Source organism: Podarcis tiliguerta (assembly GCF_965153285.1).
Source record: "Podarcis tiliguerta genome assembly, chromosome: 16".
Taxonomy (NCBI): domain Eukaryota; kingdom Metazoa; phylum Chordata; class Lepidosauria; order Squamata; family Lacertidae; genus Podarcis; species Podarcis tiliguerta.
In genome coordinates this window covers 8,971,818-8,994,034 of record NC_139549.1, presented here as the reverse complement: position 1 = coordinate 8,994,034, position 22,217 = coordinate 8,971,818, and the positions used below count along the sequence as shown (strand labels likewise).

Here is a 22,217-nt window from a genome sequence, read left to right as displayed (position 1 = left end):
GGATCTTCTATGCTCAGGTGGAACAGGAGGGGGGACTCCTAGCTTAAAAACCGTGGAGAGAAGGGAGCCCTCCTGTGGCGCAATGGGTCAGTGCATCCGGCTGTTAACCAGAAGGTTGGTGGTTCGAATCCAACCAGGGACGGCTGCAGGCAGAATTCCTGCATCGCAGGGGGGTTGATCAGGGATAGGCAACGTGCAGCCCATGGGCCGGAGCCACCCGCGAGCTGCCCCCAAACCGAGCCACCCGCTCAGCAAGTCCCCCACACGCTGCACGTCGGTGTAGCGACGCGGGGACTCACCAAGCGGCGCCGGAAATCACGTCTGCGCATGCACAGATACTGGAAATCGCATCTGCACATGTCCAGACGCCGAAAATTGCTTCTGCACAGGTGTGATTTCCGGTGTCTGGGCATGCGCAGAAGCAATTTCCAGCGCCGCGGACACGCGCAGATGCGATTTCCGGCGTCGCACTGCACCAGTCCGGCCCACGGGCAATGTCCATAGGAGAGATTCGGCCCATGGCCAGTAAACCTTGCTGACCCCTGATCTCAGTGGCGTAGCGTGGGTTGTCAGCACCCGGGGCAAGGCAAGTAATTTGCGCCCCCTAACCCGGGGCAAGGCAAGTAATTTGCGGGGCCCCCCCACTGCACTGTCTCTGCCCCAGATAGTCCCTCGCTCTCTCTCCGCACCGCACCGCACGCCTGGCACCCTCCCCTCCACAGTGGGCGGCGACCTGGCGGCTCGGATCGGATTTGCACAGCCAGCACTGCAGTGAGAGAGAGTGAGTGAGCCAGGTAGGGGCAGAGAGCTGCGAGTGCGAGCGCGCCCCCCCCAAGATGTTGCGGCCGGTGCGGCCGGCCCCCCCTGCACCCCCCACGCTACGCCACTGCCTGATCTAGATGACCCTCGGAGGGGCTCATTCAACTCTAGAATTCTAGGAAGGGAGGGAGAAGGAAGCTTTACGTACCCAAAGCACCAAGGTGTTCATCAAGCGGTCAATGCTCGTTCTCTTGAATTTCGTGCGGCCGCTGTTCTGCATCAGTTTGGTGTCTGGGCCTGTAGGAGCAAGAGAAATAAACATACAGGAGGAACATGATGTAATTTACAGTGGTACCTCGGGTTAAGAACTTAATTCATTCCAGAGGTCCATTTTTAACCCAAAACCGTTCTTAACCTGAGGCGCGCTTTAGCTAATGGGGCCTCCAGCTGCCACCGCGCCGCCGCCCTGCAATTTCTGTTCTCATCCTGAGGTAAAGTTCTTAATCCGAGGTACTACTTCCGGGTTAGCGGAGTCTGTAACCCAAGGTGTTTGTAACCCGAGGTACCACTGTAATGTGACTCCAGAATTTAAAACATTTGCGCTGGCTGCCCATCTACTCCTGAGCCAGGCCCCAGGTCCTTGTCTTAAGTTACGAAGCCCCAAACAAATTAAGATCCAATGTACTGCAGTTACTGCTTTGAGGACTTGCACCCGTAACAATGTAGATTTTCTGCATTGGCCTAGATCAGGCACATCCAACTATCTTTTTTAGGGGAAGAGACCATGGTTGTTGAGCATTTTCTCCCCCTTTCCTATCCTTTTTTTGGGGGAGGAGGCGGGGGAGCTAACAATCGCTTAGGATCAACCAGGAACATCCCATGATTGACCAGTATATCAACCAGTTGGACTTGCCTGGCCTAGATGACCCTTGTGGCTCCTTTTCAACTCTCCAATTTTATGGTTGCATGAAATGAAATGTAATAAATAAGTCAAGGGTTGGGGGGCACTGACTTCCCCCATTGTTGTGACCTTGTGAAAAAATTCTTCGTTTTTTCAACCAGATCCTGATGGAGCTTCAGGAGACCGTGAGAGATCAAGTGAGGGAGGGGACAATAACCCCCCACCCTTTTTCCTTGCGTGTGTGCTGGGCCCAGGGGTAACCTGTGAAATGCAGTCCAGGACCGGACCAGAATCCGAAGGTTCCCCTGGGAGTCAGTCCGACAGGGCCAAGGCAGGAAACCAGGCAAGGACAGGTACAGGATCTCAGACAGGATCTAGCATACAGCCATGTTGCTCCCACAACCTGGGGCAGGGTCCGACAGCCTTTTATCTTTGTCAGGGTAACGGCCTGTCCTGATCCCCCGGCGACTCAGCTCTGTTTTGCCCGAAGGCGAGCACTCCTCCTGCGAGTACTCAGGTCTCTCCTTCTCTCAGACCTCAGTCTCTGCAGCTCGGGAGACGCCGGTGGGTTACTAGACCCAGAGGCCACCTCAGTCTCTCCTGACCCAACTGGTAGTGGAGCAGCTGTAAGTGATGGCCCAGCTGAAGGCAACAAGATCATCCCCACATCTGGAGCCAGGGCAGGCTCAGGCCCCTGACTCGGCCCAGCTGGTGCTTGTTGCAGGGGAACCTGGGCAGACTGGCTCTTCAGGATCAGGCCCCAGACTCAGTTCAGATGCTGCCTGAGGCAGAGGATCTGGTGTGGACTGAGACTCCTCTGGTTCCGAGTCTGAGCCCGAGTCCCAGGCCATCACAGCGTGTCGGGTCTTTCCAGATTGTGCACCGAAGGGCAGGCTGGTTTTGGGGGTGGGGAGGCAAGGTGCTCTGGATGAGGCTCCTTGGCCGAAGAGCAGGGTATCAACCGCTTTAAGGAAAACTGAAATAAGCTGGAAATAAGCTCACGCACCTGCAAAGATGACAAGGCCAAAACACCACTCCGTATTGCGGAGGACGCAGCCACGAAGCAGCATGTTCTGGTTGCTCAAGGAGTGCTTGCTGTCCTTCCAATAGAGCGTTCCGCTGAACTTGTCCAGCTTATTGTTGGGCGGCTCGCAGATCACCTCCCCTGAAGTTGAAAGGCATCAATTCAGAACAAATTCCCCAGCCGGAAGTACCTTGCATTTCCTCCAAGCTAGGATATTTTGCTGGGTGCAGCGAGCCGAGGCTGGAGGTGCCCACTGGGTGGCAGGCAGGGAGCCCAACAGCAGGTGGCGCCAGAGCCCATGAGAGACTAAGAGGAAGAGGAAGCTCAGCTATTCCTGGTACACCTAAACGGCCTCGGCCCAGTATACCTGAAGGAGCGTCTCCACCCGCATCATTCTTTTTTTTATATATAAATTTTTATTAATTTTCCAATACATTTATACATTTTTAACCAAATTGTAACAAAACATCTCTTTTGGACTTCAGCTTCTCTGGCAATCATCCATATTTATCTCTTAATTACGCATTCCCTTTACTCGTCTACGGCCATACTACCCTGAACACGCCCGATCTCGTCTGATCCACCCGCATCATTCAGCCCGGACACTGAGGTCCAGCTCCGAGGGCCTTCTGGCAGTTTCCTGACCGCGAGAAGTGAGGTTACAGGGAACCAGGCAGAGGGCCTTCTCGGTGGTGGCGCCCACCCTGTGGAACGCCCTCCCATCAGATGTCAAGGAAATGAACAACAATCTGACTTTTAGAAGACATCTGAAGGCAGCCCTGTTTAGGGAAGCTTTTAATGTTTGAAGTTTTATCGTGATTTTAATATTCTGTTGGGAGCTGCCCAGAGTGGCTGGGGAAACCCAGCTGGAATGGGGGGGGGGGTAATAAATTAATTAATTTATTAATTATTTATTATTATTATTATCATCATCATCATCACCATCATTGTTATTACCATCATCACCTTGCCCTCAGTCTCTTTTCCAATTCAACGAAACTTCAGATCTGGAAGATCCTCGGGGCAGAGACTTATCTGGTTGGAGTTTTATTGAGGACGCTCCCCTTGCCCTCCTCCCGTTCCCACAGCATTTTTTAATGTAAGCTACCTGGGGCAGGGACCTGGCCCTTTGCAACCTGCAAAGCACTGGGGGCACCAGGCAAACCGGGGGGGGGGGGGGAGCGTTTCTCAGCCCCAAGAGACGAAGGACAGTCGGCCCAGGCCGGGGAAAACACACACAAGGAGGGAGGGGGTGTCTCAAGGGCCAGTTAGGAAAACCTGCATGCTCTGCGTCCCATGCAAAACTATGCCCCCCCCACTCACCATCAAAGTGTGCAAGCTTGCTGGTGTCACTCAGCTCCGACGTCACTGGGATGGCCTGACGGACCTTCATATTGGTCTCCCTGGAGGCAAAAGCAGCATTAAGCATGGAGGGGGGGGCAAGGAGCAGGCCCAGGCGCCTAGGTCCTGGATTCCTGCCCGGGGGGGGGGGGGGCAGTCCTTGCACTCAAGCCTACCCCCAATGAAAAGAGGCACGGTAAGAACCGGATCAGGATGAAGGGATCCAAGATGCACAGCGTCCTGCTCCTCACAGGTTGAATCCTGACAGGTTGAATCCTGACAAGACAGAAGTACTGTTTTTGGGGGACAGGGCAGGTGTGGAGGACTCCCTGGTCCTGAATGGGGTAACTGTGCCCCTGAAGGACCAGGTGCGCAGCCTGGGAGTCATTTTGGACTCACAGCTGTCCATGGAGGCACAGGTCAATTCTGTGTCCAGGGCAGCTGTTTATCAGCTCCATCTGGTACGCAGGATGAGACCCTACCTGCCTGCAGACTGTCTTGCCAGAGTGGTGCATGCTCTGGTTATCTCTCGCTTGGACTACTGCAATGCGCTCTACATGGGGCTACCTTTGAAGGTGACCCAGAAACTACAACTAATCCAGAATGCGGCAGCTAGACTGGTGACTGGGAGCGGCTGCCGAGACCATATAACACCGGTCTTGAAAGACCTACACTGGCTCCCAGTACGTTTCCGAGCACAATTCAAAGTGTTGGTGCTGACCTTTAAAGCCCTAAACGGCCTCGGTCCAGTATACCTGAAGGAGCGTCTCCACCCCCATCGTTCTGCCCGGACACTGAGGTCCAGCGCTGAGGGCCCTCTGGTGGTTCCCTCATTGCGAGAAGCCACGTTACAGGGAACCAGGTAGAAGGCCTTCTTGGTAGTGGCACCTGCCCTGTGGAACGCCCTCCCACCAGATGTCAAAGAGAAAAATAACTACCAAACTTTTAGAAGACATCTAAAGGCAGCCCTGTTTAGGGAAGCTTTTACTGTTTTATAGGTTATTGTATTTAATGTTTTGTTGGAAGCCGCCCAGAAAGGCCAAAAGGCAGGCAGAAAAGCCTACAGCCAAGTGCCAGCTGGTTTACCTACCTCCCCCATCAGCAACTTACATTCAGATAGACTGTGACCAAACAGGGAGGCTCCACCGAGCTCGCTTGCCATTTGTTTGACGATTTAAAAACCGCTTGATGGGCAAATTTTTAAAATGTTTTGATTGAAAGGCTGAGGTTCTGTTTTGCTGTCGACAGCATTTTATAGAACGTAGAAATTCTCTATTCTTTCCTAATATATATTTGGACATGTTATAACCGTGAAGAGCCTTGTTTAAACATAAACAGTTCATAATGAATGAAATGAACTAGGTAAGCAGTTCAGATCGCCTTGGAATAAAAATAAAAATAGCTGACTGCTTTGGGGTTTTGTTTTTAGAATTAAGCAATATATTGATTTTATGGGGGGGGGAATAATAAAGTATCATTTTATTCATTTAGTTCGTGCATATCCCGCCTTTTCTTCCAAGGAACTCAAGGTGGTAGGAATCATACAATAGTGGAGTTGGAAGGGACCCCTAGAGTCATCTAGTCTGACCCCCCCCCCCCCCGGCAACACATGAATCTCAAATAGAAAACATATTACTATGTTTTATATGTGCTGTAAAGCTGCCTGAAGTGGCTGGGGAAACCCAGCCAGATGAGCAGGGTATAAATAAAATATACTAAGTTTTAATTTACATATTTTAAAACTTTTGCTATATCTGTATTGTCCCTGTTATATCTAATTGCAAAATCAAACGTATCCCTATCGTGTTTTATGACTTCCTTGATATTGTACGTGGGCTGGAACTGGTCTGTGACCGAAATAATAAAATTCATTCAAATAAAATATAAAATAACTAAAGCATCCAGGACAGATAGCCAACCAATCTCTCCCTGGTATATATGGTTTTCCCTCCTCCCAGTTTTATCCTCGCGACAACCCTGTGAGGTAGGGTTAGGCTGAGAGGCTGCGACTGGCCCAAGTGACCTTCAGGGCTCAGTGGGGATTTGAACCCTGGTCTCTTCCAGGTCCCAGTCTGGCACCTTAACCACTATACCATGCTAGCAGTCTCAGCCCGACGGATAAAAGGTAAAGGTAAAGGTACCCCTGCCCGTACGGGCCAGTCTTGACAGACTCTAGGGTTGTGCGCCCATCTCACTCAAAGAGGCCGGGGGCCAGCGCTGTCCAGAGACACTTCCGGGTCACGTGGCCAGCGTGACATCGCTGCCCTGGCGAGCCAGAGCCGCACACGGAAACGCCGTTTACCTTCCCGCTAGTAAGCGGTCCCTATTTATCTACTTGCACCCAGGGGTGCTTTCGAACTGCTAGGTTGGCAGGCGCTGGGACCGAACAACGGGAGTGCACCCTGCCGCGGGGATTCGAACCGCCGACCTTTTGATCGGCAAGCCTAGGCGCTGAGGCTTTAACCCACAGCGCCATCCGCGTCCCCTAGCCCGACGGATAAAGGTAAAGGTAAAGGTACCCCTGCCCGTACGGGCCAGTCTTGACAGACTCTAGGGTTGTGCGCCCATCTCACTCAAAGAGGCCAAGGGCCAGTGCTGTCCGAAGACACTTCCGGGTCACGTGGCCAGCGTGACATCGCTGCTCTGGCGAGCCAGAGCCGCACACGGAAACACCGTTTACCTTCCCGCTAGTAAGCGGTCCCTATTTATCTACTTGCACCCAGGGGTGCTTTCGAACTGCTAGGTTGGCAGGCGCTGGGACCGAGCAACGGGAGCGCACCCCGCCGCGGGGATTCGAACCGCCAACCTTTCGATCGGCAAGCCCTAGGCACTGAGGCTTTAACCCACAGCGCCACCCGCGGCCCCACCCGCGGCCCGACGGATACCCCCATCCAAATGAGCAGACACCTGCTTCAGTGTGTAAACCCAATAGTGCAAGGCTCACTTTCCGAGACGGCCCCCTCAACTGCCCCAACTGGTGAGGGGAAAGCATGGAAAATGGGGTCAGCACTCACCCGTCCAGCTCTGCCGTTTCGATGTAGCAAAGTCCGTGAGGTTCGCTGCTGGACAGGAGGAGCAAGTCAGCCTGGGGGGAGAAGAGGAGGAAAGCGGCTAAAGCAGCAAATACCAGCCACAGAGGCTGTGCCTGAAATCACACAAACGTGCAGACTGCACCCTTTATATTCCTAATCTTCTCAAAGAGTATAGCGCACCACACTGGTATTGGCAAGGGGGGGGGGGGGAGAGACGTCAAATGCATTTAATATGTTGTCAAGTGCAATTTTCCAAAGTGACACCAGATGGTGACGGTGAGCTATGCCAAATTGAATGTATTTTTCAAAACGTTTTTAAAAAAGGAATTTCCACAGCATTTTTTTATATGTGTGTAGATTCCACCTAAGAGTCTCATGTTCCACTGACTGAGCTATCCATGGTACTATATAGTATAGTATAGTACAGTACAGTACAGGGGTCAGCTAATTTTTTCAGCAGGGGGCCGGTCCACCGTCCCTTAGACCATGTGGTGGGCCGGACTCTTTTTTTGGGGGGGGATATGAATGAATTCCTATGCCCCACAAATAACCCAGATGCATTTTAAATAAAAACATACATTCTACTCATGTAAAAACACACTGATTCCCGGACCATCCACAGGCCAGATTTAGAAGGCAATTGGGCTGGATCCGGCCTCCGGGCCTTAGTTTGCCTACCCATGGTATAGTATAAAAATAATTTCTCTTTTTTGCAGACTATGGATAAATGTATTTTCAAAACGAGAGCAAGAGCATTGGCTATTCTGCAGTTGCTGCGGTCAGGGATTTTCAACTCTGACAAATAACAATTTTGTTATTTATACCCCGCCCATCTGCCTCTGTTGCCCCAGCCATGGGAAGATCAGAAAAGAGAAAGGTTTCTTTGTGTGGATGAGGAAATGAGTGTTGTTTGTCTCAAATTAGACCCAATTTACATGAGATTATCCGGCAAAAGCAAGCTCACACCTCTCATTGAGTTTGTATACATACTTAAGGTACGTATGTAAAAGGATCATTTAGAATTATATTTTGGGAATGAGTCATGTTCTTAGGTGGCTGTGTAGTTTTATACTTTCGGGACGTCCTACGATCATATTATAAAGCTGTTGTGTTCCACGTTACAAATCAACCATTGCTAGTAGTTGTTTGTTTTGCTCCTTGTTTCACAGTGTATTTCTCATTGATTAAAAAATGGTGTGCCACAAGCAAATTCTTACTATGAGTGTGTGGCCCAGAAGAAAAAGTTTGAGAACCACTGTCCTAATCTCTCAGTACAGTGGTACCTCGGGTTAAGTACTTAATTCGTTCCGGAGGGCTGTTCTTAACCTGAAACTGTTCTTAACCTGAAGCACCACTTTAGCTAATGGGGCCTCCTGCTGCTGCCACGCTGCCAGAGCACAATTTCTGTTCTCAACCTGAAGCAAAGTTCTTAACCCGAGGTACTATTTCTGGGTTAGCGGAGTCTGCACCTGAAGCGTATGTAACCTGAAGCGTATTTAACCTGAGGTACCACTGTATAGGGACCACATAGGCTACGTTATAATTTAGGAAACAGAAAGCTGCCTTCAACTGAGTCAGACCATTGGTCCATTTAGTTCAGTATTGTCTACACTGACTGGCTGAAGCTCTCTAGGATTTCAGGCAGGGAACAGTTCCCAGCCCTGCTCAGAGATGCCACTGGGGACTGAACCTTCGGCACGCAGAGCAGGTGCTATATAGTCCTTTCCCTGAAAAGAAACTAAGGTTCCAGTCCTCATGGTTCCATGCAAAGGTGTGATTTAAGAGGAACATAAGCAATAGGAATATAAGCAAGAGCCTTATAAGGGACGCGGGTGGCGCTGTGGGTTAAACCACAGAGCCTAGGACTTGCCGATCAGGTTGGCGGTTCGAATCCCCGTGACGGGGTGAGCTCCCGTTACTCAGTCCCTGCTCCTGTCAACCTAGCAGTTCGAAAGCACCTCAAAGTGCAAGTAGATAAATAGGTACCACTCCAGCGGGAAGGTAAACAGCGTTTCTGTGCACTGCTCTGGTTCGCCAGAAGCGGCTTAGTCATACTGGCCACATGACCCGGAAGCTGTACGCCGGCTCCCTCGGCCAATAAAGCGAGATGAGCGCTGCAACCCCAGAGTCGGTTACGACTGGACCTAATGGTCAGGGGTCCCTTTACCCTTTACCTTTAAGCAAGAGCCTTAGTGCAAGTCAGTCCATCCATCTCAGTATTGTCTACACTGACCGGCAGCAGCTCTCCAGGCAGGGAGAGTTCCCACACCTGAGAGGCCAGGGACTGAACCCAGGACCTTCTGCATGCAAGGCGGGTGCTCTACTCTCCCTTCCCCAACATGGCTCACCAGACCTTTCCTTCATTCCCAGACTTGAAGGTACTTGTGGGTCTCAAGCAGCTTAGTGGGGCAAACAGCACTGCGGGGCTGGCCTAGGACTCACCGCCACAAATTGGTTGTTCTCCAACTTTATGATGTCACCAACGCGAACATTCATCCACTGTTCCTGGCGGAGGCTGTAAGAACCAGGTGTGGGGAAGGTTTGGGGAGAGGGGGTTGGCAGCGGAGAAAAAGGAGGTGCGTCAAATGAAAACAGGCAGACAAGCCCAACCCCATCACTTAAGATATACCGTATTTTTCGCTCTATAAGACGCACCAGACCACAAGACACACCTAGTTTTTGGAGGAGGAAAACAAGAAAAGCAAAATCTGAATCTCAGAAGCCAGAACAGCAAGAGGGATCGCTGCGCAGTGAAAGCAGCAATTTTCCCTTACTTTTTAGGAGGGAAAAAGTGAGTCTTATAGAGCAAAAAATACGGTATTTACTTCGATCAGGTGTGGGGAACCTCTGGCCCGCCAGGTGTAGCTGAACTACAACTCCCATCAGCCCCAGCCAACACGGTCTTTTTTTTTTTTAATGCTTTTTATTGATTTTCCAAAACAAGAATAAATAAAATATATACTCTTACATTCAACATTGTTGTGTCTTCTTATTTACCATCACGCCCAGACTTCCCTCCTTCCCTCCATCGGTTTTCATAATTAACATCCACTCTTACAGATTCTTATTTACACCCTGTCCATATCACAAGATTTATATTAGCCCTGCTACAGTCTTTAAGCTTCTGCAATTATTCCTTATATATTCAACGGATTTACTCCATTCCTCTTCGAACTTTGTTACTTTTTGGTTCCGAATCTTATAAGTCATGTTCGCCAGTTCTATGTATTCAAACATTTTCGTTTGTCACTCCATTATAGTTGGAATTTCCGCCCCATCCAACACGGTCAATGGCCAGGGATGATGGGAGTTGCAGTCCAGCAACACTGGTTTTAACTCAAGGATGGGGAACCACCAATCACAGGCTCCGGCTCCACCAATCACAGGCTCCAGCTCCACCAATCACACGCTCCGGCTCCACCAATTACACGCTCCTGCTCCACCAATTACACGCTCCAGCTCCACCAATCACAGGCTCCTGCTCTACCAATCACATGCTCCGGCTCCACCAATCACAGGCTCCAGCTGCTCCTACTGTTGGGCTCCCTGCCTTCTATCCATCACTCTCAATGGCCACCAACCACCCCGGGGTGTGTGTGGGTGGTTGACCCCCACAGCCCTCCAAATTTTGCTGGGCTCAAACTCACATCCTCCTCCTCGATCGCTGGCCACGCTGGCTGGGGCTGAAGGGGATGTTTTCAAGTCCAAGCGTATCCAGAGGGCCACAGGATTCCCATCACCCATTGCTGGTCTGACAGATTTCCCACCCCTCGCCCAGAAATGCACCACAACCACTGATCCGCAGTTGCCATGGCAATACTCACATCCCATTGATCAGCACCTGAGACTGGCGATTGTTCACCTGGTTGTCACTCTTGTGGCGAAACTGCAGAGAAACAGCAAGATCACAGAATCTTAAGAATCAGAAGGGACCCAAGGGTCATCCAGCCCAACCCCGTGATGCAGAATGAAAGGAAGGTCGCCCGACACAATCAAGGAGGGTCAGGCGATCGGGGCTGCTAGTCACAATGGCTATGTTCTCCCTCCACTGTCGGAGGCAAAATGCCTCTGAACGTCACTTGCTGGGAATCGCAGAGTGGAGACAGTTGCTCTCGCACTCAGGTCCTGCTTGCGGGCTTCCCAGAGGCATTTGGTTGGCCACTGTGAGAACAGGATGCTGGACTAGATGGGCCATGGGCCTCATCCAGCAGCCAGGATCTTCTTATGCCTTTTTATAGTCTTTTGCTTTGAGTGCAGAAGGTCCCGGGTTAAATCTCCAGGTAGAATAATAGTGTTGGAAGATGTCCCAGTGGTCATCTAGTCCAACCCTAGTCAGAAAGTTCTTTCTAACGTTTAGTCAGAGTCTCCTTTCCTGTCGTCTGAATCCATTGGTTTGGGTCCTATGCTCTGAGCTGCAGAAAACCAACTTCTGAAGATTGCTATCATATCTCCTCTCAGTCTCTTTTCCAGGCTAAACATGCCCAGCTCCTTCAACCGTTCCTCATAAGGCTTGGTTTCCAGACCCTTGATCATCTCGCATGCCCTCCTCTGCACACCTTCCAGCTTGTCAATATTTTTCTTAAATTGTGTTGCCCAGAACTGGGTACAGTATTCCGGGTGTGGTCTGACCAAGACAGAATAGAGCGGAACAGTGGTACCTCTGGTTGCGAAGGGGATCCGTAGGCCCGTTCACAACATGAAAAGAACGCAACCCACAGTGGCGCATCTGCACACACGCAGGTTGCAATTTGCCACTTCTGCGCATGGTTGTGACGTCATTTTGCGCTTCTGCACATACGCGAGCAGCAAAACCCGGAAGTAACCCTTTCCGGTACTTCCTGGTTGCCGCAGGACGTAACCTGAAAGAACGTAACATGAAGCGGACGTAACATGAGGTATGACTGTACAGTGGTACCTTGGGTTACATACGCTTCAGGTTACATATGCTTCAGCTTACAGACTAACTCAAAAATATTACCTCGGGTTAAGAACTTTGCTTCAGGATGAGAACAGAAATCGTGCTCCGGTGGCGCGGCAGCAACGGGAGGCCCCATTAGCTAAAGTGGTGCTTCAGGTTAAGAACAGTTTCCGGTTAAGAACGGACCTCCGGAACGAATTAAGTACTTAACCCGAGGTACCACTGTACTAAAAGGGACGCGGGTGGCGCTGTGGGTAAAAGCCTCAGCGCCTAGGGCTTGCCGATCGAAAGGTCGGCGGTTCGAATCCCCGCAGCGGGGTGCGCTCCCGTTCGTTCGGTCCCAGCGCCTGCCAACCTAGCAGTTCGAAAGCACGTCTAAGTGCAAGTAGATAAATAGGGACCGCTTACTAGCGGGAAGGTAAACGGCGTTCCGTGTGCTGCGCTGGCTCGCCAAATGCAGCTTGTCACGCTGGCCACGTGACTCGGAAGTGTCTGCGGACAGCGCTGGCTCCCGGCCTCTAGAGTGAGATGAGCGCACAACCCTAGAGTCTGTCAAGACTGGCCCGTAGGGGCAGGGGTACCTTTACCTTTACCTTTACCACTGTACTATGACTTGATCTGGACACTCGACTTTTTTTAATGCGGCCTAGAACCGTGTTAGCCTTTTTTGCTTCTGCATCACACAGCTGCCTGGTGCTAAGCAGGTCTGGGTTTGGCCAGCGCCTGGGGGGTTGACCTCCCCTTCCGAGGAACTGCGCCTTATGATCCCGCGAGTTCCACAGCAAAAGAAAGGCAGGATGTGAATTCTGGGAAACCAGCAAAGCACCGAGAAGCGGTCCAAATCGCCACCAGCCCCAACCCAGGTCTCCCCTCTCCCCTCTGCCAGGCTTTCCCCCCTTGCTTACGTAATCGTCGGTGGCATCCTTGACCGCCGTGATGGTAAGCACAAGAACCAAAGGCACTATGGTGGTGAACCACGAAAGGGAGGATATCTGTGGAATCAGCTGGGTGGAGGAAGACAGGCGAGAGGGTAAGTCAAGGCAGGGGAAGAAGAGGAGGCGGCAGGGTGCTTCTAAGGAGTCTCCTCCACCACTCTCCAAAACCAAAATGCCGCCCACGTTAACCCTCCCAAATTCCCCTCTGGCCCCAATATGAGAGTCCCGTGAACGGGCCGCACCTGGAGAATAAGGAGGAAGAGGAAGTAAGTGTTAGCCACTTCCTGGAACTGCTCAAAGAGGTTGATGGGCAGGAATGTGACCACGTTGTACTTGGACGTCTTGATGCAGTTACTCTGCCGGGAGAGACGAAAGGAAACAACGTTAGATGGCGAAACTCGCAGGGAACGCGATTCTCCGCTCTGCCCCATGGCCAGCTTTCCCAGAAGTCCCCCACCCCAAAGCTCCTCCAACAGATCTTCTCCGCCCTGTTTTCAACCCTTGGGGAAGGGCCGTCAAAGCTGGCAGAGCTTGGCATGCAGAACGACCCGGGTTCAATCCCCGATAATCTCCAGGAAGGGAAATCCTGAAGAGACGCTGCCTGCCAGTGCAGACAATATGGAGGCAGGTGGACTCAGAGGTGATATGACTCGGAATTAGGCGCCTTCCTGCGTTCCTGTTTAAATCAGCCCCCCCTTTTTTTCCAGAACTGTGAGGACTACCAACTTCATTTTTGATTTGGTGGAAGGAGCAGCTGGAAGGGACGTCGGAACAGGGGCCTGCTTTCTGCGTGCAAAAAGCCCCTGCTTTGCAGAAATAAGATTGGTTACTGCCAATCAGTGTGGACAGTACTGAGCTAGGTGGACCAGGCGTCTCGCTCAGTGCAAAGAAACGCCCTGTAAAGGTAAAGGGACCCCTGACCATCTGTCCCAGCTCCTGCCAAACTAGCAGTTTGAAAGCACACCAGTGCAAGTAGATAAATAGGTACCATTGCAGAGGGAAGGTAAACGGCATTTCCATGCGCTCTGGTTTCCGTCACGGTGTCCCATTGCGCCAGAAGTGGTTTAGTCATGCTGGCCACATGACCCGGAAAGCTGTCTGTGGACAAATGCCGGCTCCCTCAGCCTGAAAGTGAGATGAGCATCGCAACCCCTTAGTTGCCTTTGACTGGACTTAACCATCCACGGGTCCCTTACCTTTACCTTTATATACAGCTATAACACAAACATTCTAAAACCAATAACAATTTAAAGGTAAAGGGACCCCTGACCATTAGGTCCAGTTGTGGCTAACTCTGGGGTTGCGGCGCTCATCTCGCTTTTTTGGCCGAAGAAGCCGGCGTACAGCTTCCGGGCCATGTGGCCAGCATGACTAAGCCACTTCTGGCAAACCAGAGAAGCACGGAAACACTGTTTACCTTCCCACCGGAGCGGTACCTATTTATCTAGTTGCACTTCGTGCTTTCGAACTGCTAGGTTGGCAGGAGCAGGGACTGAGCAATGGGAGCTCACCCCATCATGGGGATTCGAACCATCGACCTTCTGATCAGCAAGTCCTAGGCTCTGTGGTTTAACCCACAGCACCACCCGCGAAACGCCCTGTGCACCTTGTTAATTCCCCGATGAATAAAGCACCATTGTTTGTCATTTTTATTAGTTACCGTTCAACACACTAGGATGTGCACAAAGCTGTGGGGATAATGTGCGGGTGGACTAGGAACACAACTTAACTGTTGGAGGATAAAGACTCAAAATCTCTCTCTCCACCTTCGCTCCAGAAAGAGGAAAAAATAGCCCAAACTTTATTTGTCTGCCTTCCACACTTAACGCTCTATTTATAACCGCTGAGCTGGGCTCTTGTCCCCGGACAGGAAGTTATTCACAGACACACCCTAGCCAAGATTCAAGGGTCAAGCCCAGTCAGAAGCAGGGCAGTGGTGTGGGAAGAAGCTTCCAGAAAGCGGAAGGGCAGCTCAAGGTTTCCTGGGATTTCCCGCAAACACCCCCCCCCAAAAAAAATACTGAACAGGAGTCACCTCCCTATATGTGATGGGCAAATCTGATTCCGTCTCAGTTTCTCATTTCCCCCCAATCTTAGTTCCAGTTCTCCACATTTCCACATTCATTTGTGGGTTTTGTTTCAAAGTTCCCTTGAAAATTCACCCGGGCTTTAGCGCAGAATACTCCTAACTCAAAACGGGGGGGTTTGTGTGCAATTTCGCCGAAGTCCTGAAAAAGGATGTTCTGTAACGGAACGTCAAATGTTCTGTAACAGATGTCAAAGAGAACAACAACTACCAGACTTTTAGAAGACATCTGAAGGCAGCCCTGTTTAGGGAAGCTTTTAATGTTTGATGTATTACAGTATTTTAATATTTTTTTGGAAGCCGCCCAGAGTGGCTGGGGGAGCCCAGCCAGATGGGCGGGGTATAAATAATAAATTATTATTATATGCATCTTTGTAAGCTGTTTTTGCTGAAGTAAAATGTACAAGGCACGCTCCGTGTGCATTTTCGTACGCTTGGTTTGGGAGAACGACGTTGGAAAATTCAGAGAACTGCATATTTCAAAGGATGGCTGTGTTTCATTCTGTGCATCATTCCCGAAAGTGCAAATAGAAGTAGTAGTAGTAATAATAATAATAATAATAATAAAAAAAAAAAAACAACAACAACAACAACAATAACAACAACAATAAACTATTTACTTCTCACATTTATATCCCCCATTTTTTCCAAGGAAATTTCAATCCAAAATACTCCCACTTCTCATTTAATCCTCGTAACAACCCCGTGAGGCAAATTAGCCTGAGAGGCAGCGACTGCCTCAAGGTCGCACCCAGTGTGCTTCATGGATTTGAACCCAGGTCTCTTCCAGCTCCGAGTCCTACCCTTTTAACCACTACACCATGGGTTAGCCTTTTAAATATTTACACCCACATCCCTAGAGCCCTTCATGACCTCTGATCTCCCCCCGTCCCCCGCAAAAAAAAAGGTCTGGGTTCTTCCTTTTCTATACCTAACTTCCCACAAAAACAAGCTCACCCCTTTCACATCCCTCCCTATGGGGTATAAACGCAGCCCCACGCCCCTTCTCTGCCCTGCCAACACTGATTTCGTGTTCCCGCCACGAAAAGTGGGTTGTTTCACCACCCCCCTCCCTTCCCAGAAAACTCTCACACACAATTTATTATATATATATATATATGACCTTAAATATTTTATTACAGCCCCCAGCCACAAATTCCTACCCCGTACTTACCGCATACTGGAACTTTTCGTTATACTCTCGGGCGTTTGCTTTCACCCGCCTTTCCTCCTCTGAAAACAGAGGCCAAAAATCAGCCGCCGGCACACAACAACCCCCCCCCCAAAAAATCACTGTACCCCACTTTGCCAGGCTTACCACCACCCCTCCATCAGTTGCCCCCCTGGCTTGCTAACCATTCCAAGCCGAACACAAAGGGTAGCGGATTTGATAACCCTCTTCCCGACTGCATGAGACTGGCTGGCTCTCTTAATTCTTTGCATGCCCCCCACCACCACAAAAAAGCACCCCAGGAGTAGCTCTCCCCCCCCCCCCCGCCTGTCCCAAATACTGAAATAAAACTACTCTGGGTTTTCGCAACCCCCCCAATCCATTGTTGGAACGGACTCTGTCCCCGTTTCCAAACTTGCGACTCTCGGCAGTCTCAGAAGCAAGGTCATTTGCGGGGATGGGGGGGACGGGTGGGAAGGAGGGGGGTATTCCTTTGGGTAAAAAGGGGGCTCTCCTGTGTCCCCACCACCACCCAAAAAAATATAGTGCAAAGGAAAAGAGCCAGAGTTGGGGGGGGGGAGGAAACAGGCGCGGTATGAGGTAATGTTTGTGGAGAAAACTGCAATGATAGCTTTCTCCAAGGAGGTCGTGACAGGACAAAGGCTGGATGTGGATATTTGAGGAGCCCCCAACCCTAAAAAGCAAAAAAACACACAAAAGCCTGCTACCCAATCCCCCAAACTTTCACTTGTCAAACCCCCACCCCCCAAAAAAAATACCTGTCCCCCCAGGCGCCTGTCCGCGGCTGCCCGTCGCCACGGCGACCCAGGGCCATTTCTCGGGCATCTCCTTTGGGATCGTCATGGTTACCGCCGAGCCCGGATTTGCGTGTGTTTTATGGGGAGGGGGGGCCTTGCAGGAGGCCCCCCGGGCTTAGGCAGCGGCCCCCCATCGGCCTCCCCAGTCCGTGCCCCCCATTCTCCTGCTGCCTCGGCGGCGGCTGCTGCTGCCCCCCCCTCCCCACTCGCTGCAGGAGAAAACTCCACGCTGACATTGAAGGAGACGGGGGCCGCCCACCGCCACGCGGCGGCCAATGAGGGGCCGGGACGGCGTTGCTTAGGTAACCGCGGCATGGGGGGACAAGGGGGGGGGCGACCTCTCGCCTGCCTGCTTCTCTCCCCCCAGCCCCACCCCCCAACCCACAAAGACCTTACAGAGTCAGTTAAAGGCATGCAAATCACTATAATGGGACACCCCCCCCAAAAAAAGTCATTTTGCTTAGGTTGCTGCTCGCTGTTAAATCTGTTTTTACCTCAGGCCACCTCTTCTGTCACAGAGACAGCCACCCACCCCAGCTCTCTCTCCTCACAAGAACCCTGTAAGGTAGTCCGGGCTGCTAGGTTGCCAACTGACCAGGAAGGAAATAAGGCAATGCGACTTGCTCCTATACTTTGGGCATGAGCCTGACTCAGATGAAAAAGTCACAGGCTGGTAGATTGGGAAGGGACCCTCAAAGGCCATCCAATCTCAGCCCCGCTGCTCAGCTCAGGAATCTTCACTGACTTTACAGGTAGGAAGCTAGCTTAGCAGGGAGAGAGAGGACCCGGCTAGATCGCCTTGAAGCGCCGCTTGTCTACTTGCAGAACATTTGGCTGGATTTTAACCTGGGGAACGGGGTTGAATTCAAAAACGGGACAAGACCGCCTTCTGTCTAAAGTGGTACAGTCCCTTCTGTACCTTCTAAAGCGGTACAAACCCCCCTCAAACTCCTCATGCCGCTGGCAAGGGTACATATACTCTGGATATGAAAATCTGTCACAGAGCTTTAGAATGGGAAGGCACCTTGTGGGGTCATCCAGTCTGACCCCAAACCCCGAGGGACACAGGAATCTTGTAACTACGCACCCCTGACAAACGATTATCCAGCCTCTGTTTAAATACCTCCAGCAAGGAAGAGCCAATCACCTTCCAGGGCACCATCGAACAGCTCTGACCATTAAAAAGATAAAGGGACCCCTGACCATGAGGTCCAGTCGTGACCGACTCTGGGGTTGCGGCGCTCATCTCGCTTTATTGGCCGAGGGAGCCGGCGTACAGCTTCCAGGTCATGTGGCCAGCATGACTAAGCCACTTCTGGCGAACCAGAGCAGTGCACAGAAACGCCGTTTACCTTCCCGCAGGAGCGGTACCTATTTATCTACTTGCACTTTGATGCGCTTTCGAACTGCTAGGTTGGCAGGAGCAGGGACCGAGGAACGAGAGCTCACCCCGTCGCGAGGATTCGAACCGCCAACCTTCTGATTGGCAAGTCCTAGGCTCTGTGGTTTAACCCACAGCGCCACCCACATCCCTTCTCTGACCATTAGGCACCTTTTAATATTTATTTAAATATTTGTTTATTTATTTATTTATTTATTCATTTTAAATGCTTCGTGGTCTCTTAGAGGAAGCCATTGCGAATGAAATGGAATTAAGCAAAAGCTTCTCAGAAGCACAGTTCCCCCACCAGTGGCTACACTGGGGACGCAGGGGCAGAGCTCTGTTGGGAAGTTGGCAACCTTGCAGTGGCTGAGTGAGAAAGAGAGTCTGAGAAGTTAAATCACCTAATTTTTGTGGCTGATTGGGGTGGGTGGGGTGGCTCAGCCCCTGTCAGTCCCGCTCCCTTCCCCACCCCCACCCCAAAAAACCAGCCCCATCAGAAGATCTTACCTGGAGGATGTTTCTTAGAACAAAGTTCCATGGCATTCGATGGCAGTTTATCAGGCCCATGGGAGGTGCTGTATTGGGGCGGGGAGATGGGGGGAAAGCAAAGAAATAAAAATAATTGGTTTGGGGTGGGGTGGGGCACACACACACACACACACCTAAAACAAACCAAAGGTGGAGAACTTTGGGGGCGGAATGTGGCCCTCAGAATGCTTCTGGCTGGCCCTCGGGTCTCCCTGCAAGCTGCACCCTTCTTCCCAGGTCACGGCCCCTCTACAACCCTGTTCCATACCCTCCCCAGGGACTTTTGCAAGCAAGGAGAGTTTGCATGGGGGGGGGGGGAGGAAGAAAGAGAAGGAACATCAGACTTTTGCACAGTTGCAATCCATTGTACCATACAAAGGTAAGAGTCACATTCATTGCTCTGCTCACATTTTTGCTTCCGATTCCATTGGCACATTTTCCCCCAAGGGGCTTCCCGGAGGGAATGTATCCCCTGGGCAGGAAAGGGTTAACCCTGGAAACAAACTAAGGAGTAACATCATCTTGCGGGGGAGTGTTCAGAATTTCCCCACCTCGCTCCCTGTTACTCCTGCAGCCCCCCCCCCAGCAAATCTTCCTTCTCCTCTATAAAGCCAAAATTGCCCTTCATCCAAACAGCACCCAATAACTTTAAAATACGTGATAATAAAACAACACAACTCTCTTCCCTATGAGTAGCGGAACGGAAAAGGATGCAGTTATGATAGGCGTACGGAGTCAAAGAAGCCATCGAGCCAATTTAACAGGGCCACATAAAAAATGCCTTTAAAATCTGTTGCCAGATCTCTCCAGGGGAAAGCACTCCAAAGAGCGATCTGGAAACAGAACAGGAAAAGTTTCCCGCAGGAATTTTTTCCAGAATATTGCCTGGAAAACCTCCTAATCTGCCTGCAGGAAATTTTCCATTTAAATGAGCTCATTAGCTAACAGATACCGATTGCAAATCCTCAGGGTTAGTGCCCGTTGCGTCTGGTGGGGCAGGAGCCAGGGAGCCCGACAGCAGGGGGCGCCAGAGCCAATGAAAGGTGGAGCCAGCTCATCCTAATTTTGTCCCTATCCTCCTCCACTTCCTCCCTGCTGAGTTCTACAAGTTCTGCAACTCTGAGACGTGGTCGCAGTTGGAACCGCGCCAGTTGCAAAATGCGCCTGGCACCTGGCTAATTTCTAACAGGGTTCCCCACCCCCAAAGGAAGTGATTTAAAAAGCAGTCGACTGAATCACATGAACCTTCCAGCCCAGTCCGCTATTGTCCCTTCCTTTCTAGAACGGACCACAATGCTGCTACAGAACCTGGCTCCAAGTCCAACAGATGAGATGGCTCAAAACCACGCTGAGGACTAGAATGCTGGAGAGGCCTGCGGGCTCCTCTAGCAATAGTGGTGGTTTCTCTAAAAGGGCTAGCATGCCGACACATCCACCACCGACCAGCCAGACAGCTACACCGGTGCCAACAGCTGCTACGCCCGAGTCCCCGCCGGCAAAAGACACCTCTTCTAAGTGTTTCCTGCTCCATTTCCTGTTTTGCTCCTGGTGGCTGATTCGGGGCGAGGAGCACAGAGAGAAACCTAACATCCGGTGGCACTTCAGAGCAGACAGCAGAAGATCTTCCAATCAGTGTCAGGAGAGATGCTCTCCCTTGTCGAACATGTTGTCATTTAGTCGTCTCCGACTCTTTGTGACCCCATGGACCAGAGCATGCCAGGCACTCCTGTCTTCCAGTGCCTCCCGCAGTTTGGTCAAACTCATATTAGTAGCTTCGAGAACACTATCCAACCATCTCGTCCTCTGTCCTCCCCTTCTCCTTGTGCCCTCCATCTTTCCCAACATCAGGGTCTTTTCCAGGGAGTCTTCTCTTCTCATGAGGTGGCCAAAGTATTGGAGCCTCAGCTTCAGGATCTGTCCTTCCAGTGAGCACTCAGGGCTGATTTCCTTCAGAATGGATAGGTTTGATCTTCTTGCAGTCCATGGGACTCTCAAGAGTCTCCTCCAGCACCAGAATTCCAAAGCATCCATTCTTCGGTGATCAGCCTTCTTTATGATCCAGCTCTCACTTCCATACATCACTACTGGGAAAACCATAGCTTGAACTATACGGACCTTTGTTGGCAAGGTGATGTCTCTGCTTTTGAAGATGCTGTCTAGGTTTGTCATTGCTTTTCTCCCAAGAAGCAGGCGTCTTTTAATTTCGTGACTGCTGTCACCATCTGCAGTGATCATGGAGCCCAAGAAAGTAAAATCTCTCACTGCCTCCATTTCTTCCCCTTCTATTTGCCAGGAGGTGATGGGACCAGTGGCCATGATCTTCATTTTTTTGATGTTGAGATTCAGACCATATTTTGCGCTCTCCTCTTTCACCCTCATTAAAAGGTTCTTTAATTCCTCTTCACTTTCTGCCATCAAGGTTGTGTCATCTGCATATCTGAGGTTGTTGATATTTCTTCCGGCAATCTTAATTCCGGCTAGGGATTCATCCAGCCCAGCCTTTCGCATGATGAATTCTGCATATAAGTTAAATAAGCAGGGAGACAATATACAGCCTTGTTGTGCTCCTTTCCCAGTTTTGAACCAATCAGTTGTTCCATATCCAGTTCTAACTGTAGCTTCTTGTCCCACATAGAGATTTCTCAGGAGACAGATGAGGTGATCAGGCACTCCCATTTCTTTAAGATTCACAGCCTAATGCTCTACCGACTGAGCTATCCCAGCAGTGGCTTTCTATGGAAACCTCCCTACAGGGGGCATGGCTGTGGACCCTGCAAATCGACCATTGCTCTACCCTGCTCAGGGACGCAGGTGGCGCTGTGGGTTAAACCACAGAGCCTAGGACTTGCCGATCAGAAGGTCGGCAGTTCGAATCCCCGCAAAGGGGTGATCTCCTGTTGCTCGGTCCCTGCTCCTGCCAACCTAGCAGTTTGAAAGCATGTCAAAGTGCAAGTAGATAAATAGGTACCACTCCGGCGGGAAGTAAACGGCGTTTCCGTGCGCTGCTCTGGTTTGCCAGAAGCGGCTTAGTCATGCTGACCACATGGCCTGGAAGCTGTACGCCGGCTTCCTCGGCCAATAAAGCGAGATGAGCGCCGCAACCCCAGAGTCGGCCACGACTGGACCTAATGGCCAGGGGTCCCTTTACCTTAGGGTTGGCCAGTGGCTCATCCTCATCCTAACCTACCTCACAGGGTCATTGTGAGGTTAAATGGGAGTCTAAATCACTTTTAAAGGTATCAGTCATGACGAGGGATACGTTCCTGTGTGACCAGTTTCCCCCACAATTCCCAACTTGCAGAGCTGTTCGGGGACACAGC

At 51.0% G+C, this 22,217-nt stretch overlaps 2 protein-coding genes across 3 annotated transcripts in view; both read right to left on the bottom strand.

Moving 5' to 3' along the window:
• The window catches only part of ATP8B2 (ATPase phospholipid transporting 8B2), a 55,767-nt gene that overhangs the window by 26,700 nt on the left and 6,850 nt on the right, over positions 1 to 22,217 (bottom strand). The window contains exons 2-11 of one of the 2 annotated variants that reach the window (XM_083416459.1): positions 18,877 to 18,944; positions 16,171 to 16,229; positions 13,153 to 13,266; positions 12,881 to 12,979; positions 10,882 to 10,943; positions 9,500 to 9,572; positions 7,040 to 7,110; positions 4,008 to 4,087; positions 2,667 to 2,825; positions 968 to 1,056 (exon numbers count right to left, since the gene is read on the bottom strand). In XM_083416459.1, the coding sequence (XP_083272585.1) occupies positions 968 to 1,056; positions 2,667 to 2,825; positions 4,008 to 4,087; positions 7,040 to 7,110; positions 9,500 to 9,572; positions 10,882 to 10,943; positions 12,881 to 12,979; positions 13,153 to 13,266; positions 16,171 to 16,229; positions 18,877 to 18,907 (837 nt within the window). In that variant the 5' untranslated portion in view covers positions 18,908 to 18,944. Of the gene's footprint in view, positions 1 to 967; positions 1,057 to 2,666; positions 2,826 to 4,007; positions 4,088 to 7,039; positions 7,111 to 9,499; positions 9,573 to 10,881; positions 10,944 to 12,880; positions 12,980 to 13,152; positions 13,267 to 16,170; positions 16,230 to 16,946; positions 17,171 to 18,876; positions 18,945 to 22,217 lie in introns of those variants that run through there. The other variant, XM_083416458.1, reaches the window with a different exon arrangement.
• The window catches only part of AQP10 (aquaporin 10), a 37,206-nt gene continuing 35,976 nt past the window's right edge, over positions 20,988 to 22,217 (bottom strand). Inside the window, exon 7 of the transcript XR_014505772.1 lies at positions 20,988 to 21,068. The gene's annotated coding sequence lies outside the window, so the exon portion shown is untranslated. The remainder of the gene's footprint in view (positions 21,069 to 22,217) is intronic.